Genomic DNA, 19546 nt, shown 5'->3' with positions numbered 1-19546 from the left:
GTGCTAAACCCCCAATGTTTTTTTTTTTTTTTTTTTTTTTTTTTGGACGTGCTAAACCCCCAATGTTAATGAAACTAACACATTTTTTTTTCAGAAGAAACGGGCCTAAAGCCCAAATTGTACCCGATTACCCCAAAAACCCAGAAGAATATTCTTTTAGATTTTTTGTTAAAATAGTGCATGTAGTGGTGGGTAGTCAATTGTGTGATTGTGTCTGAATAGTCAACAACTGAATATTCTATGCCAGTTGGATTTGGAATTTGGATTTTTATAAACTTTTTTTTTAATTTTAATATTAATTATCAATCTTCCTATGAATGTAAAACTTGTAGTCTTGTACTAATAAAATATATGATAAATCCTTTAAAATTAACTTCAACTTTTCACATGCTTAATTATTAAAAAATAAAATTTAAATATAATTATTTTTATATAAAATTAATAATTAAAAATTATTAAATAATAATTTAATTAAATTTATCAAATTATTTAATAGTTCTTAAATATCAATTTTACATAAAATAATTACTTGCGAATTTTTACCTAATAATATATATAAGTAAATAAGAAACTTAAATAACATATAAAGGGAAAATATATTGGTTGGTAAAATACAAAAAGAACCGAAAAACGATTTGCTGCCAAAACACTTCTCTTCAGCTTCAATGTAGCTGCACCTGGACGTACCACACCACGTGGCTCAAAATTAAAAAAAAATGTCAATAATAATAAAATAAAATTCAAATTTTATTTATTTGAAAAAAAAATGAGAAGAAATACAATTTAGAAGGGTCCCTCTCTTTTTCTGTTTACTTGTCTCCTTCTCCGTTTAAATCTGAGATCTAAGCTCATCAGAAAAAAAAGAGAAACACAAATATCCCGAAATTGCATTGCCATTATTGGAAGTAGCTCCCTCACTCTCACTCATTTCAATTTCAAATTCGATTCCACAATCATCACAGATGCATCTATCTCTATCCATTCATCTAATAATATATTTATTATAATACTTCATCGATTATTTTTGTTATTATTATTTTTGGTTTTCAAATTTGATGTAAATTTGGGAAAATTTTGAAAGATGTGGGGCACCATTGCTAATTTGAAGGAGAACTTGAACAAGATCGCACTCGACGTTCACGACGACGACGACGATGACGAAATCCTTAGCATCTACGCCGGAAGTCCTGCCGCCGTCTCCGATCGTCGGAATTCTCACGGCTCCGCTCATTCCAAATCGCCGGCAGTTAGATCTCGTCCCCTCGCAAATGGCACCGATCACGCGCATCCGTCTCTTTCCGAGGTCTCTCTCTCTCTCTCTCTCTCTGAAGCATTTTTAACTGTTTGAGGTTCTGGAAGCTGTTATGAGGAATGTGAATGAATGAACGCGCGAATCGTTGATAAGCTTAGGTGGAAATAAATCTGGTTCTGGAATTGAGCTAGCTCTAGGGTTTTAGTTTTCATGCAATTGAGATTAACGAGATATTATTATTAGAGAAAGTGACTAGAGATAGATTTACGAGATATTATCAAATCGAAAACAAACAAATGGAAGAAGACAGTATTTAGATATACGAGCTTCTTATTCGCTTATAATTTAATTTATCACGCTTATGGATAATTAATTCTAACGTTTTTTTTTAAATTAGTGTTATAACGTACTGTTAAGTGTCAACATTGTAAGCTTAGTTAATGTTATTTATTAAGCTTAGATATAAACTGGAACAATTAGAGGCAGTGTGACATCTCACTCCAGTTTTAAGCTTAGATTATGAGGAAGCCATTCCGGTGAGAAAAGTCAGAAAAAGGCTTGGTTCTTGTTGTCATCAAGTCATCAACTCATTATTAATTAATTATTGTACTTCAAGAAGTTGCCAATGAACCATTGTCTAGACTGGTCTATAGAAAATTAGTTACTTAAGAGATATATGTTACCTTTTCTTACGATTTTTTACACAGAAACCTTTCGGGAGTTGATAGTCTGCTTTTATATTTAGTACTGACTACAGCTGGTTAATAAGATGCCATTTTGGTAGAGTAAGAGAAAAAAACATGTCAATTCAATTTTTCCAGTGCTTTTTGTAGATAGAACAATACAAAGCAGAAATCAAGAGACTTCAGGCATCAGAGGCAGAAATTAAAGCTCTTTCAGTTAACTATGCAGCTCTATTAAAAGAAAAGGAGGTATGATTTTTACTCATGGAATACATGAACTAGTCTCTTCTGAATGATCTATTTCATTTTGCTGCATACATTCTTACTTTTGGTTCTATTGAGCTTTTGCGTTTTGAAATAAAAATATCTTTAGAAATTCTGGATTTTTTGCTTCCTAAATCTAGAGCTATTATCCTTTCCACCTTCCCCTGTAACATGAGGGTATTTCTTTTTCTTCAATGCATAATACAATTATATATTAAATAGGTGGTATCTCACATGGAGGTTTCAAATGGTCAGTTAACAATTTACCTTAATTGTTAATTAACTAGCCCCTTTTTTTAATTGATGGCCTTTGATTAGATTAACCACACTCATTCCAACTGTACAGGATCACATTGTTAGATTGAATAAAGAAAATGGCTCATTAAAACAGCATTTGGATGCTACTAGCGCTGCATTGAGAGTCTCCAGAACTGAAGCATCAACAAGTGGAACTTATTCTGTCAAGGTAGACCTACACATTTGGCTTATTTGTATGAGATTTTATTTAACTAGTGATTGAGAAGGATGCTTGATGAGCAATTCCATATTCCTTGCTGTGTCTTAGTTTTAAGTTGAGAGTTCGTGAGCCTCAATTCTGAGCAGGAAGATAGGGTTATTTCCTGAGTGAATCCACTTTTTAATTTACTTTTTTGAAAGATATATTTTTTTTTCTTATAGAGATTTATACTTACCAATATGAAATAGCATTATCTTTGCCACTTCTATGCATTCAAAGGCTATGGCATTGTAATCTCTCCTGACTTAATGATTTATCCCCCATTAGGATCTTTAAGCTCTTTCTTTTTATAATATTTGTTTGTGGTATATATGTCTCTTCTCATTTCTCAATATTCTCTTACATATTATGTTATGTGTGAGAGTGGACTTTAAGATCTATGTACTGTTTTGAAATGCATGTTATTAGCCTTCGAATATTGATCTCTTCTCCTTCACAACTATGGGAATGCTATGTTTCTGTTGTAATCTGATCATGAGTATTCCTTTTTTCGGTGCATTTCTGGTCTGTACATATACATAAGTACTCATGCCGACTGCTTTAAAATATTTGTGCAGGGAAGTAATGACCAATCACCCAATCGACAGAATAAGTTCACAACCCAAAGTAAGACGGAATCTAAAAATTCAAATTTACAAGGAAATGAGAAGGTAATGACAACTTAGATTTCTGAATTTAAGTAATTTCCTGATTTCGTCCTATATCTATTAAAATCTTATTTATCTGGGAACTTTGATTTATTAATATTTTTTTGTAAGTTTACTTTTAGTGATGAGTGAATTTGACAACAGATGTATGAATGCCTTCTAGGAGCTTGCAGATTTAGTTGATGGAAGAAATAGGCCAACAGCAGATGCTGTACAACATACAGCTGAGATAGAAAAGTTGAAGTTGGAAATGGAGCAAGAACGCGCTCGATTGGCAAAGATTCAGCTAAAATGCCAAGGTTTTTATTCTTCATCTGGAATCTAAATGTTATTGTAATTTTTGGTCTATATATTTAAGTTGCCTAACGATTTGATTCTACACTTAAATGTCAGAGGAACAGAAATTGAACAAGTCCTTTCAGGAGGAGCTTAAAATATTAAAGTTGGATAGAGACAAAGTGAGTTTATATTATATATATTTCGTCATTGTAACTGAAGCATTCTTTTGCTCACCGTACTCATCTAGCCCAACACATCATCTATGTTAGAAGTGTGTGAGATGAAAAGAATCATTCTGTTTGTAGTTATACTATGGGGAGGTCATAACTTAAAATTAGATAGAGCTATTAATCGAGATAAAGCAAAAGGTGTACAACTATACATGGCATTTCACTGTGCTGTACAGTTGGAGATTTCTTCTGTATTTGATACTTTTATCATTGTTTTATTGCTGACAATGATTTAGCTCACTATAAAGTTGTAAAACAATCTCTTAGAAGTTCATCATAAATTGTTCTTCCTTACACTCTAAAGTCTTATATTGCAATAGGACTACTGACAAGGATCACACTGGTTTACTTGCAATCTTCTCTAATGCCATGGGTGTTTATTAGATTTTTGTTAGCTAAACTCATCATATTATTGCTTGGAAGACATCTATGGAGATGACGAAAATACGTGATGAACTAAATGAGAAAGTGTCAGAAATAAAGCGACTACAAATTGAGTTAACTAGAAGGGAAAGTGACGTAGCAGGTGAGGCAGTGGATAGCTTGAAAAGACTTGTCAAAACCTTAGAGAAGGAAAATGCCACTCTTAAGGTTAGTAGATTTGTCACCTTCTGTCCCCTAAATTTATTGCTTATCAGTAAAAGACATATTTTTTAGTTGTGAATTTGTGATATTTACCTCTAAAATGCACTCTACTATAACCCATTGTTCTCCTTATTGTTAGATGGAAAAGAATGAAATTGAGGCTGCTCTTGAAACTAGCAGGAAATCTTTAGCGGCTAATGTCCTTTCCAGTGCTTCTCAGGTACAGGTCAAGCATTCAAGGGATATCAGTTATGTTAACAATATAATGGCTTTTTGATAATGTAAATAATTACTTTTTGGAATGCCGGCATTCGCTTTTTATAACAGATGTCAGATCCTTCCAAAAGTTTTCCAGAAAAGGAAGAAATGGAAAGATCCATACAAAAGTTAAATAAAGATTTGATGGATACACAGCGAGAAAAGGAGAAAGCAGTACAGGAATTGACCCGCCTTAAACAACATTTGTTGGAAAAGGTTTCATCCTTCATAGTTTATTTTCTAAAAGCGGAACCAGTGATAATAAAGCATGATATTCAAGATAGAGTAGATTTAATATATTAATCCTGCTGCGATATGAAAGACGTTTTCCATGCTGCTTGTCATTAGGAAGCCGAAGAATCAGAAAAAATGGACGAAGACATCAAAATTATTGAAGATCTAAGGCAAAGCAATGATTATTTAAGGGCTCAAGTATCAAATCTTGAGAGAACCCTGAAGCAGGCAGTTTTAAGTCAGGAAGAACTGAAGATGGCAAACAACAGCGAAGTTCTCAAGTCTAGAGAAATCATCGACGACCTGGACAAGAAGCTTTCAAACTGTATCAGAACAATAGATGCTAAGAATCATGAACTTTTGAATCTACAGACCGCTCTTGGGCAGTACTATGCTGAAATTGAAGCCAAGGTATAAAAATATGCCACTGTTTTCTCTTTATTATTATTTACAGTAACAAAATTCACAGAGAATACTCAAGTTGTTACACTTCCCTCTGTGGAGAGGCTCATATATTTTTTGTCCTCAGGAACATTTAGAAGGAGAGTTGGTTCGTGCAAGAGAAGAAACAGCTAGGCTTACTCAACTTCTGAGAGTATGATTCTCTTTCTTACTCTCTAAATATTCTATATATAGTTCAAGCGATACACTCAAATTAAGTTTATATGGAATAATATTAGAATTTTTTTTATTTCTTTTTTGTTTTCATTCAGTACCGTAAAATTTTTATGTAATGTAACTTCTAAGTGATTTACCCTAGTCTGCCATTTATTATATTTTCTCAATCGAAAAAGATAAGTGAACTTGTGGTGTCTGATTTGGTAACAAGGCGATTAAATTATTATTTCCATGATCAGGATGCCGAAAATAAAGTAGATGTATCTAGGACTGAGAATGAAAAAGTTTTAGCCCAGCTTGCGCATTCTGAGAAGGTACAAACTGAATGGAGAAGCAGAGTAGTTAAACTCGAGGAAGACAATTCCAAAGTTAGGCGAGCTCTTGAGCAAAGTATGATGCAACTAAATAGAATGTCTCTGGATTCAGATTATCTTGTTGACAGGTTAGCTTGTTTCTGTCCTTTTTTCCATTCAAAGAAATGTGGTCATTCACAATAAAATTTTTGTTTTTAAAAACTCACTTGACAAAAAATTACCAAATTTTAAAGATGAAAAGATCTTATTTTTTTAATAATGATTGCAAAAATTTGTATCAAAATTTGATCTCTAAAGTCGATTTTTAGAATATGTATTTAATATTTAGTTCTTTTTGTTGTACTTTATAAATCTTTTGGGGGCTTATTTGTTGTTAGCATCTTTTGGGATTCGTTTTGTCAGCAATGCGAACTTTTGAGTACTATTTTAGTAGTTTAGTCATACAAAGAATAAAAAAATAACAATTTTAACTTGATTTTCAAATTACAGCAATTTTGAAACGACATTCAGTCATTCACAACAAAAATATAGAAACATAATTTTGTGATTAAAAAAAAAACAAAAAAACTATTTTTGTTTTGAGAAATAAGTTAAGTCGCATAGTTTGAAACATATATATAAAGGGTGCAAAATAAAATTAATAAAGAAAACAAAAAAGGAATAAAAAAGGATAAAAGTGAAAGAGATGTATTTGGAAATCTTAATTTTTAACTTTCGTATATATGTTCTTGTAGTACTCATCCGTCAATCATAAAAAAGACAACAAAAACAAAATCCTAGCAGGCCGTAGGGTGGTAGAGCCCTGTCGAAATTAGTAGATTTGGCTGTATGAGTTTAGCAGACTTGATCTCAACTGCGTTCAACCCATTTCGCCACCTCTAAGTTCATATGATTTGTCTACATTCTTTTCCTTGTTAATTTCATCAAAGTTAATTAACGAAGTCCTGCATATATGAATTTTGATTGAATTCTAGACTTGAGAGACTTTGTTTCAATTATTTTTGTTGAGATTGCAAATTATTATACTAATCCAAATTATGCTGTTCGTTGCAGGCGCATTGTTATAAAATTACTGGTAACTTATTTCCAGAGAAATCACAGCAAAGAGGTATAATTATTATTGCTTTAGGTGAAATATGCAGAAGGGAAGGGAAGGATTTTTCCTTCGTTCTCTGCACAAAACCCTCGCTCTGTTTTGACTTATGTTAGTTGATGTCTGTAAAAGTACCACTATTGTTTGTGTTCTTGTATCACTTTCCGCAATTTGTAGTCATATTTGATCCTGCTCATAATGTGTGATATTGGGGTACAGGTTTTGGATCTAATGGTTCGCATGCTTGGATTCTCTGATGAAGACAAGCAAAGAATAGGTGCTGCTCAACAAGGTGGTAAAGTTCGTGGAGTTCTTGGTCTGCCGGGTCGCCTGGTTGGAGGCATCTTGAGAGGAAGTTCAACTGACACAGCTGCAAGTGCGGGATCCAATGATCAGGTAAGTTGTTCTAGTTAACCACTTACAAGTACTTACTCTTTTTGGCAAAAATATTGCAATGTGATTTGAGATTTAATGAAGCGTTTTCCCCCTTTTCAGTCCATTGCGGATCTGTGGGTTGATTTTCTTCTCAAGGAAACCGAAGAACGAGAAAAGAGGGAATCATCAACAGCAAATACTGCTGACCCTATTGAGGATTCACCAGATAAAGGTCCAAATACTGTTCCTGCTGCTCCACCAATATCACCATTTTCCAACCACAGGCTTGGCAATAGAACAGCTTCTGCTTTCTCAATTAATCAGAAAATTAGTGTTCCCCCTCGTATCTCTAATTTTAACTCCGAGTTCTCAACAGTTCCTCTTACCCCGTCTGATGAAAAACCTTCTAGTTCAGACCTGCTTCCAAGATTTTAAATAGTGGAACTATGTAATTAATCAAAAAAGTATAGATCATTGGTGGTTAAAATGTAGGCATGCAATGATTTTCAATTAATTCTTTCACATTCAAAATTAGTCTTAATTTAAACATTACCGTCGTCATATCGGGTGGATTCACGTGTACATAGTTTAAAAATTTAAGGTTATATGCTCAATTTTGTGATGCATATCAATTCGTATGCACTATTCAGCGATATTTTTGTTGTCTTATTTGTTCATTGCAAACTGACCTGTAAGAATGTGGTCCTCGACTCCCTTGTTAATGTAGTGTAACGATCGCGATGTTTGGTATGACGTCTTTGTTAATACTTAGGACCATTTGGAAGTTTTAAAAGTTAGATTTTTTGAGCTTTCAAAAAATTCTAACTTCTTAATAAGCGTTTATAAAAAAGGTAAAAAAAAAAATTTTCTCTCAGTCATAAAATTTTTTTATTACATTTTTTTTAAATTAAATATTTTTAAAACTAAAAAATCAAATACAAAATAACTTATTTATAAATTATTTTTAATACAAATATTTATTGTTTAAACTATTTTTTTAAAAAGAACTTAATTTAACTGTATGCCCAAACTAGGCCTTAGAACGCTATCACTACCATTACTTAATTGTATCAATTCATCCGGTTAAAATAAGAGTAATGATTACAAAGACTAATACATCTTCTCAACTATTTTTCTCTTAAAATATAAATGAGTGAAAATTCATACAATATATTATTTCTTAATTTTTATAATTAAAAAAATAATCAAGGAGATGAATTAGATTAGAATTAAATATTTTTCAAAATTAAAAATGTGAACCGTAGAGACGAGAAGCTAACAACCCAATGCATGTATACATACCCGTAACGACATTTCCACTACCTTCAGATTCAACAAAATTTTAAAGAACGCCTAGGAATCAGCAAGTGAATTAACTAATCAATAACCAAGGTTACACATTATTTAGAAGTCTTAGAATCACGTTACGAATCAAAACATAAGGTCTAATAACAAAACAAGAAACTCAGGAATCATCTAGTAAATTTGCTAATCAATAGCTAATGTTACGTATTATTTAGAACCTCATTCCGAATCAAAGCATATAATACTATCTGATAACACAATTAAAAATAAGTAATCGTACACACAAAATAAATCACGAGTCAAAGTACAACAATAATATAAAAAGTAGTGGGCAACAAATAAAAGTATGGAAACTAAAGAGCCTGAGTTTTGTTTTTGTAAAGAACAAAACTTTTCCGTAATCATGAACCGGCAATTCTATTTACCAGCAAGCACCACGAAGTCAGCAATAAGAACAAGAGGTGAGGTTTTTTAGCTCACAATAAGAATTACTGATTCAAGGACTAAAAACAAGCCCAGAAAACATAGACAGCAAAATCCATACATGCCTGTAACAAAACTTAAAAACTAAATATTGAAGCTTAAACCAAACTTTAACAAGGCCATGGTTATACGACAAAAGATGCGAGGCTCTGGTATATAAAAGTACTCAAGCAGAGCAACTCTATTGTGTTGGGTTATGGGGCACACCAACCCTAAACACTAGGCTAACTTCTTGGCCTTCAACGGACCTTTAGGGATCTTACTTAACACCTTTTCATCAAACACAGCATATTGCTTTTTAAACTCAATGAAACCCTTTTCAGCCAAGGGGTCTATCTTATCTTCGTACTTATCATACACAACAGGGACGGTGTGCAACAAAACAAAAGCTGCTCAAACCAAATGAAGGTTAAGCAAATCAGTAAAATCTCTAAACCAAAAAAGGAATATATAATAATATAATAATAAAAAAATTATATAAAATGCCTGTAAACTGTACTTACTTATGTAGAACAAGGTCAGGAAATTGCACCAGCTACCAATAATAGATAAAACCCACAAGCCAGCAATAACCTGATATTTTCAAAAAACAATCCTCAGTATTTAGTAATGCCGAAATTAAACTTAATACAAAATTTGTGAAAATTAGTTATAAATAGTATTTAGGAATGACAGAAAGGAGGTTTTAGACTACATACAATTAGGAATTTCTTCAAATCCTTTCCAGCACCAATGTTACGCAAGGCAGAAAATCCAGCGTTGATTTCAATTCTCAATGCAGATGCAACTTGCAGGAATGGTTCTTCTGGAATATGAACATGTGGGATGTGAGGCTCCTTCCTACAACCATTATTTGACATTACACGCAAGTGATTAGTTAAAACAACATGATCTAAACCCACATGACTATGCTGTCAGTTCTATGCTAACAAGTTTCGAGTCTCACTTGTAGATGAACGTCTGAGCATTGGACCACAAGAACAAACCAGCAAGCAACAGGATCAAAATGTGACAAACAAGAGTGAGAAGGTTATATTCAAGCAATTCAAAGAAGACCCAAACAGCAGTGGCTCCTCCAAGCACACCACCGGATATCTTCTTGTTCCTCCATAATAGCACATCAGCAGCTGTAAACAATTAATTTTTGGAACAATATTCAAAACCATAAGAACAATATTTAAAAAATAAAACTATGTAAAATTTTTGGAATATATCGTTCATTTTATGTTTGATACACTGACACGGAGAGATTTTATCCTATCACAAAGATCTTTTAGATGACCATTCACATGGTGTAGTACGTAGTTAGTTAATGTATAATTGAATGCATACATAATACATCTTTAGCGGCAGTGCATCAAAATTATACAATGTAAGAATAAGTTTATCACAGAGATAAACAAGATATAATATATGTGTAGTAATATATGATGTTGTATATGAATTCCACAAAGATATATATACATTAACACTTGAAAGATTTTTCATAAGATATCTTAGTAAAAATAGCATATATTATGTATAGATTAGACATAATGTCAAGATTATCTTCTTAATGGTTTGCGATTTATCTATTTATATTATACGGACTATAAAAAAAATAAAAAATAAAATAAAAAAAACATCATAAGATTCTAACTGTTATTAATTCTCTAATTATGTATTCACATTGTCACTTTTAGTTGTAATAGAAATCAAGCATAATAAACAGCTCCAGGTACATAAAATTAGAATATAAAAAAAACTCGAATCATTTCACATTTTATTCTACAATTATCACATTTTAGATTTTAGATTTCAGCTAAAAACTTAGATCTATAGAATAATTCAACAAAATGTAGCACTAACATCATTTCCTATAAACATTTTCTCAATAAACAAACTAAATCAGATACAGAATCAGCTCAAATCACAGATCTACCACTACCACGTGTAAGCACATCATAGAGAGAGAGAGAGTGAGAGAGAGAGAGAGAGATTCATACGCTTTCCGCCGCCGAGGACGGAGTGAACAGGCCTCTCTCTACCGAAGAGGCGAAACACCTTCTCCTTAATTGACGAAGCTGCGGTTTTCTCGGAATCGGAATCGGAATCGGACGATGATGAAGAATCGTGGCCTTTAATCTTATCGGCGATCTTCTCGATCAACGACTCCTGGCTGGTCACAGTGCTCTCCTGTTCTTCAGCCATTCTCTCCGAAACACAAACCCTAAATCTTCGAATTCAGATTTAAAAAGATGAAGAAAACGAAGCTCACACTATTAAGCTTGTTTTTGAGCTGGAGTGTGTGTGAAACGTGATAGCGAAATGTTAGGGTTCGAAACGAGAATCTCTCGCTTTCATTTTATAGTGTTGCGGAGAACGAGGCTCGGAAACCGAGCCTAAGGTTCGGAGAAATTTGAATCTGGTACATAGAGAAACGGACGTGAATTAAGCGGCATGCGTTTTGATAGAGTCCAGGCTTTTAACGCCGTTTTGATTAATGTCCTCAAATAAATTTTAAGTTTACACTTTTACTATAAGTGTATAAAAATTACTTAAATAATGAAATATGATTAACTAGAATTATAAAATATTTTGTATTTACAATATATTAAAAGTAATCCTTTTGGTTGAAATTTTTTCCTAAAGAATATAGCTAATTAAAGAAAAATTTATTCCTTAGAAAGTATAATTTTAACGTTGAAAAAAAAAGGATAACTTTACTATATAAAGAATTAAATTAATAAATAAAATATATAATTTTATATTTTGCACCTAAGTATAAGTTAATTAATTGTTACCTTTTTTATAAGATCTTTTTCAAAGTTTCATTCAAAACTAGTTTTTGAACATGATGTTACTATAATGGCATTCCGTGCAATTATTGAATCAATTATTAGTTCTATGGTTTTTATAATAATTATTTTTAGTATAAAAAATATAATACTCCATTTCAACCAACTAACATTAAAATGACAGTACTCAATAATTAAAATAACCATATCGTGGTAAGATGAGTGTTATATTTTAATTCTTAACGTAGTAATTTTTTGTGTTTTTTAAAATTATAGGAGGTTCTTTCGATTTGTGTTTAAAAAATTAAAAAAATTTGGAGAATCTAAAAATCAAACGGTTCGATTTCTATACCTCTTAAAAATCAGACGGTCCAATTTGTACTCCGTAAATTAAATTATCCCACATTTTAGAAAAATATTATAGTAGATCACAATTTTTTTTTTTTGTGACATAGTAGATCACAATTTAAAAAACATCATTGTTAACTTAATATTAAAAATAAAAATGTGGATAAAAGAATATACAGATAAAATAACAATAATTATTTTTTTTTTAAATGTTACTACCAACAATAGCCTTTTGCTAAGTTGCTAACCCAATTCAAATTGTGCCAAAGTTAGCAATTAGCATGGTACTACTCCTTGTCTGAGAGTGGATCCTTTCGGAAAGAAGTGACTGATAGCTGAATGGGATGAAACACGTGGCGGCTACGGATTGGACTAAATGGTGAATTGGGGTCTTGGTCGGCTTGGTGCTTTTTGTGGTGGAAGGTGGAGCTAACGTCATAGTACTGTCTAGTGTCTTCCACGTTGAGGCCTCACTAATTTTCAAATAATACTCATAATACCAAGATTGATGTTAAATTATCAAGGTTAATCTGTAGTCATCCAAAAATTGTTAAGTATTGAACTGTTAGAATTTTTTTTTTTAAATTTGTTTATTCGTAATAAAGGATATTATCTACAAAATATGGCTATTAATCAAAAGATTAACTATAATATGCAAGTAAATAATTCAATCTTGTTAGTTTTGGTAAAATAATTAACTATACAAGGCTGTGTCAATATGTAGTCACTCAACAAAGGTACATTTTGGTTGCCTACTAATAATTTCAATACAACAATATACTATTAGAAAAATTCTATGGTGTCTAAACTCTAAATAATTGGTACTTAATTTGGTTAAAAAGTGAAAAAAAAAATTGTAGATTTCATTTTTTGTATTTGTTTTATGGTAAAAGAGACTGTACCGCTATGTTGAAATTGGGCTAACTTCACTACATAGACCAAAAACTGAAAAAAAAAAAAAAACACAAGCTTGAGGTTCCATCTTGTGAAGGATCTGTGTGCCTCTTAACAAGGTGCACCAAAAAGATCCTAGGAACGAGTGATATGCATATGACATACATTTTTAACAAACTAATTTTTTTTTTTTTACCAAAGATAGAAGAACTCGAACCCGTAACCTCTTAATTGAGTATGAGGAGACTATACCATTTGAGCTATTACTCATTGTCATTTTTAACAAACTAATTGGAAATAAGTCCAGAATGAAAGGCATATAACATACATTTTTCCACCATTCGTTTTGGAAAGTACACGAATGAATAAGCATTGAACTTTGCAACCTAAGCTTTGGTTGTGTGGCTGTATATTTAGTCTCTTAATATACTGTATTCGAATTGAAAATTTAGTGATGGTCAAATAATGAATAAAATCCAAATATTATATATATAAATTTGTTATGTAATATATAAAATTAAAAATGTTCAATTCATCCGACTAAAAAAATTATTGAATCAAACTCTAATATTTGATTTAATGATGGTCAAATAATGAATAAAATTCAAATATTATTGTGTAAATTTATGATGTAATACATAGAATTAGAAGTGTCTAAATCTGACTAAAAAAAATGATTGAACCAAATTCTAATATTTAAGCTTATTACTAACATATTAATTTGAACGGTCATTTTTATGATAAGAGCAAAACACAAAATTAAGAATTTGGTCTCAATTTGTTAACACAAAACAAAAGATATTTTCGAGTTTTAACTCCAGAATAAAGAGGAGGGGCAAAAAAATCGTTATGGTCTACCAATGTCTTATTTTTGGATTTAGTGCATGTTTGGAATTTGGATATTTGATTGAAATTTCAGAAGTTGTACAAGAAAAACTTTGTAAATTATTTGTGCATGTTATGAGTATCCTAATCAATTTAATGTATTCTCAAAGAAAAGTAGTAGTTACTCAAAGGTGAGTGTAATACCTCCCTTCCTCAGCAACATATGCGGCTCAAAAAGATGTTATTCATAAAACCTTATAACATCAAACTAAAAATAATTTTAGAAAAAAAAATATAAATTTGGTAAAACATAATCTGGACAAAGTGTATATTAGGTTTGGATTTTGATGCAATTAGCATAACTCGGCTATCATGGTGGTCGTCGACGGCGCGCTTTAGCAAGACAACCCATTTTAAAGCTCTGCGTTTTGGTCTTACTGTTGCATCTGTTACTAAGGTCTTCATTGCGTCCATAGTCAAATTTCATAGCTTCTCTGTTGTCATTGTCTCAGATCATGACCTAATTTTTCTCATTTGATTTTGGCGGAACTTGTTTGAGTATAATGGAACTAGACTACATTATAGTACGACTTATCATCTCCAAAGCGATGGTTAAACTGAAGTCACATATTGCTCCTTGGAGCAGTATTTGCTAGCATTCATCCATTCTCGACCACAGTGTTGAGTTTCCTTCCTTCCTTAGGCTGAATTTTGCTACATAGGTCTTTAATGATGAATTGGGATTTTACCTGCATCAAGCAATGCAGAGAATAAAAAAGCACGTAGATAAAAATCACAGAGATAAGGAGTTCAAGGAGAATGATTGGGTTTTATTGAACCTTAAACTGTACCGGTAGATTTCTTTCTTTCTCAAGGAACACCCGAAATTAGGTCGATGGTTCTTCGAGCCTTACCACGTGCATTGGCGAGTTGAGAAGCTCGCATATCGGTTAGAGTTGTCGGAGGGGAGCACTATCCACCTAGTCTTCCACGTCTCTATGCCGAAAGAGTATCATGGGAATCCACCAATGAGAAGTCCGACTTTAACAGCGACACCCACGACTTTCCAGCCCCTCCCAACTGCGATTATTGGATGTAACATCGTCAGGCGAGAGGGGGCGCCGATCGAATAGGTGTTGGTGGAATGGGCAGGGTCACCTTGCGAAGAGACAGCTTGGGTTGACAAAGATGAGCTCTAATGTTTTTTTCTCAAATCACCTTGGGGACAAGGTCCTTATCGGGCAGGGGATAGTTAATGAGAACGTCAACTCTGATCCGGTTCAACAAAATGACTCGATGGAAGGCCCAATGACAAACCCAACTAATGCATCAGAGAGAGTTAGTTAGGACTCCATGGAAATATAGTGAGAGAGGATGGATAGTGGGACGTAAGAAATGGTTGAGTTTGTTACGAGTGGAGTTCATTTTTCCTGAATTCGAAGGCAGAGAATTGAGAGGTGGCAACATGCACCTTACCAGTGGGGACCTAACCCGATTCAACCTAGTCGGGTAGAGTTGCCAATCTGATTCGCAGCGGGTAGTATAGGGTGTGGGTAGGGTTCTTGTGCGGGTCGGGTCGGGTGTGGGTTGAGTCTCAATCTTACTCGACCAACCTGCACCCTATATATGTATATGTTCTATATTTATATAAAAGTATATTTCAAGTGAATGTTGAATCAAAGACTTCTCACTAAATGGATCCTAAATCACTAAGAGAAGATCATTAATGGATAATTTAATAGATTTTTTTTTACATAAAAATCAGTTCTATTTTAAATTATCATCAAATTATATTTAAGGACCTGCGAGCCCAAAATTTGGCACTTCTAGAAAAACTGTGTTGGAGAATAGCTATCAGACCAAAATCTCTATTTACTAAGATGCTAAAAGGAAAGTACTACATATACCAGTCTATTATGAAGGCAAGAGTAGGAACAGTACTTTCGTGGAGTTGGAGAAGCGTCCTAGAGGGCTGTAAAGTTCTTGAAAAAGGCTTGCTCTGGAAGGTAGGGTCAGGAAAAAGTATCCATGTTTATGTAGATCCATGGCTGCCATCTCCTCATCCCCATTGTGCTCCTATACAATCTGCAACAACAAGGCAAAATGTGACTTGGGTAAAAGAACTCTTAACTAAGAACAAGGAATGGAATAATCAATTAATACAGTGTTTGTTTTCTCCAAAAATTACTCAAAGTATTCTTTCAGTTAATATTGAAGACCGAGAGGACCGAATATCCTAAATTTTTCACAAGTCTGGTAATTATAAAGTAGTATCAGTATATCAAGTGGCTTACCATTTTCACCACCCACCAATTGAGTTCTATTCACCTACAGCTCAATGTAGTAATATTTGAAAAGATTTATGAAAAATGAGATTACTTCCGAAGATCAAATTCTTCCTCTGGCGTGCCCTTCATGGAAGACTTCATGTCCTGTTGAATCTCCAGCGACGAATTCCATCAGTTTCTGCAATTTGTCCCCGATGTTAGATAGGAGAGGAATCGACTATGCACTGCTTATTCACCTGCAATAAGGCAAAAGAAGTATGGTTCAAAAGTCCATTTGCAGGTGTGACGATAGGAGAAGAGGAAGAGAAATTCTATCGATGTTGGAGGAGGAAGAAAGCTTACCTATGAGGGAGTGGAAGTGACTAACAAAACTTGCTCTTGGTTGAAATTATGTACCGAAATATTTGGAGAGCTCGAAACTGCTTGGTCTTTGAACATGAAAAAATTTTACCGGAAGAGACAGACCGAATTTCTCGAAGAATGTTAATGGAAGTGGTGACTATTCCCCCAAGGGAGCCACTCAAATAAAGACGCATAAAACGTCTTTTTTAAAAATGTTTTTCAGTAATTAAAATTTAACATATATAATCGATTGAATCATGTTATTTTTGTCAAAATTAGGCTAGACAAATTGATTTAACAAAAAAATGGTGAATCAAATCTTGAACTGGTTTAAATTAATATTTTTTTTTATAAAAAAATGACTACAATACCCTTATTATAGAGAATGATTAAAATACTCTTATTATATATAGATATATTAATTTTAAAAATTCTAAATCCTAGTCCTACGATAGAAAAATAAAGGACTAAAATTTAAAATTCTCAAAATTAATATATATAATAAAAATATTTTAATCATTTTTTATAGTAGGGTATTGTAGTCATTTTCTATAAAAAATAATATTAATTTAGACCAATTCAAGATTTGATTCACCATTTTTCAGTCAAATCAATTTGTCTAGCCTAATTTTGATAAAAATAACACGATTTAATCGATTATATGTGTTAAATTTTAATTATTAAAAAACATCTTTATAAAAAGACGTTTTCAGCATCTTTATCTGAGTGACTCCCTTTCTCCAATTCCCTTCTAGTGAAACGTTAGGGATTAAAGCCCCATTTAGATCTTCTGTCCTTTTATTATACCCTTTGTAATTCTTCCTTTTATTATGTTGCTATATAACTCAGCACGGGAGTTGATTGGGAGTTCTCCGTTCTCTTTTTTTTGTCCTACATGAACTTCTTGTATTTCTTGAATTATGAAATGAATACTACTTGACTTTGAAAAAAAATGTTACATCTTTTTTGTAAGTAGCCTGTAAAATTGGGTACCCGCGAATTAAGAATGAATAGAGTTAGAATTATAATATTCTCAACTCATACTTAAAATTAGAGTTTGGATCCAAATCCTATCCCCTCCCCCCTCTTTTCTTTTTGATCAAATTCTGCATTAATTCTTCTTTTACTGTTACATTCTTGTTGCAACAACTGGAATCTGAGTTTATTTATAAAAGTTTTTTGAATTTTTATTCTTTCGCTAACTTAAGCGTCCAAATATTTTTTGTATGTCCTCCACGTATTTGGTGTTCAACAACAAACAAGAAAAGAATGCTAATGAAAGAGAGTTTAACACTATATAGGTAGGGTTTGGTTTATGTTTAAGATAAAGATACAAAAATAAATGCAAAAAGTGATTTTGAAATGAAAGACAAAGATATAATATTATAGAATTAAACAATTCTATGATTATATATTTCTAAAAAATGAAAACAAATATTTATCTCATCATCTCCGACTATTGGGAATTCAAACCAGCCACTATTACCAATGACATTACATGAACGGAGTTAAAATAGTTTTTTAGAGGGAGCGAATATAAAAAGGATATAACTTTAGAAGAGGAGAACAAATAAAACTAGGGGAGATTAATGTAAAAATTAAAAAATTATGTACATAAAAATTTAAAATGGGATTAATTTACCACACAAATAGAATAGAGGTTTTCTTCCTTTTTCTCTTTTTAACCCTGATTAATTTCTGTCTCCTACACAAATCAAAAGCTTCCTTGTGGATGATGCAATTTATTTGTTTATCCGTCATTATTTTGATAAAAAAAATTTTTTTCAATAAAAAAATATCTTTTTTATTTTTTAGTGTGTTTGACAAATTTTTAGTAGTAAAAATAAAAGCAGTAGAAAAAAAAATCTTTTTTGAAAAGCAAAAAAAGATATTTTTCTTAAAAAAAAGATGTTTTTCATATAATAAATAAATAAAAAAATATTTTTATATTGTTATATCCAAACATAATTGATAGATAAAAAGATCTTTTTGTATAAAATATTTAAACATAAAATTACTTTTATTTTTCCATAAAATTTTTAAAAAAAAAATAACTAAAAAAAATATTTTTTTAGAAACTCAATCAAACAAGCCAATGTCATGTAATGATGATCGCTTAACAAATACTCAACTTTAATTAGCAAAAAGTGATCATAAAATTTACTCAAGTAAGTAGGATATTTATGATTCTATGCAATTTTTTTTTATCACAAAAATTGAATATTTAATTCAACTAGCGATCAACAAAACAGGACACAACACATGTTCTGAGAATGAATGTGATACCTCAAATAATACAAAGATTCCCACTAATGACCACAACAAGTAGATGGGTCTGGACCCTACTAACAGTAACTGACTAACTATTATTCTGAAGATGGCCCCAAAATTGAAAGAGTAACAAGAAGAGTAGGTTTACCAAAAAGTTTGCAGAGTTTATAGGATTTTATGGAGTAGTAAAAGTACTAAGTCTAAAAGAAAAAAAAAATCAACTTGGGTTGGTCGAGTGGTCAGCTCACTCGTCCGCTTAAACAAGTGTCGGAGGTTTGAATTTCGCCTTATGCATGCAGTAACTCATTGATTAGCGACAGATTCTTAAATAAAACTTCAATTTGCGACGAATTAATCCTTAACAAAAGCTCTTTATATTTATTTAGAGATAGTAGATTCGAGATTGCAAGATTATAGTAAAAAAAATTGAATAATGTTTCATAACAAAAGCTCTTTTAATGTTTTCTTGACAAAAAAATTTTTCATTATACTCGATTTTATAATAATGGCCACATATACTAGATCATATATATATGCCACCAAGTAGAATGTTAACACATTGATCCAATCCATGAAGTACATACATGAATTACTTGGCATTGTATAAAATGAATACACTCTATCTACATGACTATCTTAGCAACTAAAAATACTTATAGACCTT

At 32.0% G+C, this 19546-nt stretch overlaps 2 protein-coding genes across 3 annotated transcripts; one reads left to right on the top strand and one right to left on the bottom strand.

Annotated features, from left to right (window-relative positions):
• The first annotated feature begins 866 nt into the window (after positions 1–866).
• On the top strand, positions 867–8002 carry LOC112726367 (golgin candidate 3). 2 transcript variants are annotated; one of them, XM_072210082.1, is made up of 16 exons: positions 867–905; positions 1109–1303; positions 2086–2184; positions 2546–2665; positions 3274–3366; positions 3527–3662; positions 3757–3821; positions 4296–4463; positions 4597–4677; positions 4785–4931; positions 5064–5360; positions 5479–5544; positions 5807–6009; positions 6935–6989; positions 7194–7370; positions 7470–8002. In XM_072210082.1, exons 6-16 carry the CDS (start codon positions 3614–3616, stop codon positions 7782–7784), a joined length of 1623 nt encoding a protein of 540 aa, XP_072066183.1. In that variant the 5' UTR covers positions 867–905; positions 1109–1303; positions 2086–2184; positions 2546–2665; positions 3274–3366; positions 3527–3613; the 3' UTR covers positions 7785–8002. The 2 variants fall into 2 exon arrangements, with proteins under 2 accessions (XP_072066183.1, XP_025631511.1); XM_025775726.3 differs by having other exon boundaries at positions 902–1303.
• A 912-nt stretch (positions 8003–8914) lies between these two features.
• Positions 8915–11652, bottom strand: LOC112726372 (reticulon-like protein B5). The gene is made up of 5 exons (XM_025775735.3): positions 11123–11652; positions 10084–10264; positions 9836–9977; positions 9641–9710; positions 8915–9526 (listed from the first exon to the last, which is right to left on the bottom strand). The coding sequence occupies exons 1-5, from the start codon at positions 11325–11327 to the stop codon at positions 9357–9359; spliced, it is 768 nt and encodes a 255-aa protein (XP_025631520.1). The 5' UTR covers positions 11328–11652; the 3' UTR covers positions 8915–9356.
• Positions 11653–19546: the final 7894 nt, after the last annotated feature.

This window comes from Arachis hypogaea, chromosome 12 (assembly GCF_003086295.3).
Source record: "Arachis hypogaea cultivar Tifrunner chromosome 12, arahy.Tifrunner.gnm2.J5K5, whole genome shotgun sequence".
Lineage (NCBI taxonomy): Eukaryota > Viridiplantae > Streptophyta > Magnoliopsida > Fabales > Fabaceae > Arachis > Arachis hypogaea.
This window is presented reverse-complemented; position numbering and strand designations above follow the sequence as displayed.

Coding starts and splice junctions, on each gene's coding strand:
- LOC112726367 (XM_025775726.3), top strand. CDS start 1,082: ATGTGGGGCACCATTGCTAATTTGAAGGAGAACTTGAACAAGATCGCA. Junction 4,932..5,063: donor AACAACATTTGTTGGAAAAG/GTTTCATCCTTC, acceptor GCTTGTCATTAG/GAAGCCGAAGAATCAGAAAA. Junction 5,361..5,478: donor ATGCTGAAATTGAAGCCAAG/GTATAAAAATAT, acceptor TTTTGTCCTCAG/GAACATTTAGAAGGAGAGTT.
- LOC112726372 (XM_025775735.3), bottom strand. CDS start 11,327: ATGGCTGAAGAACAGGAGAGCACTGTGACCAGCCAGGAGTCGTTGATC. Junction 10,265..11,122: donor CGTCCTCGGCGGCGGAAAGC/GTATGAATCTCT, acceptor AATTGTTTACAG/CTGCTGATGTGCTATTATGG. Junction 9,978..10,083: donor GCTCAGACGTTCATCTACAA/GTGAGACTCGAA, acceptor TAATGGTTGTAG/GAAGGAGCCTCACATCCCAC.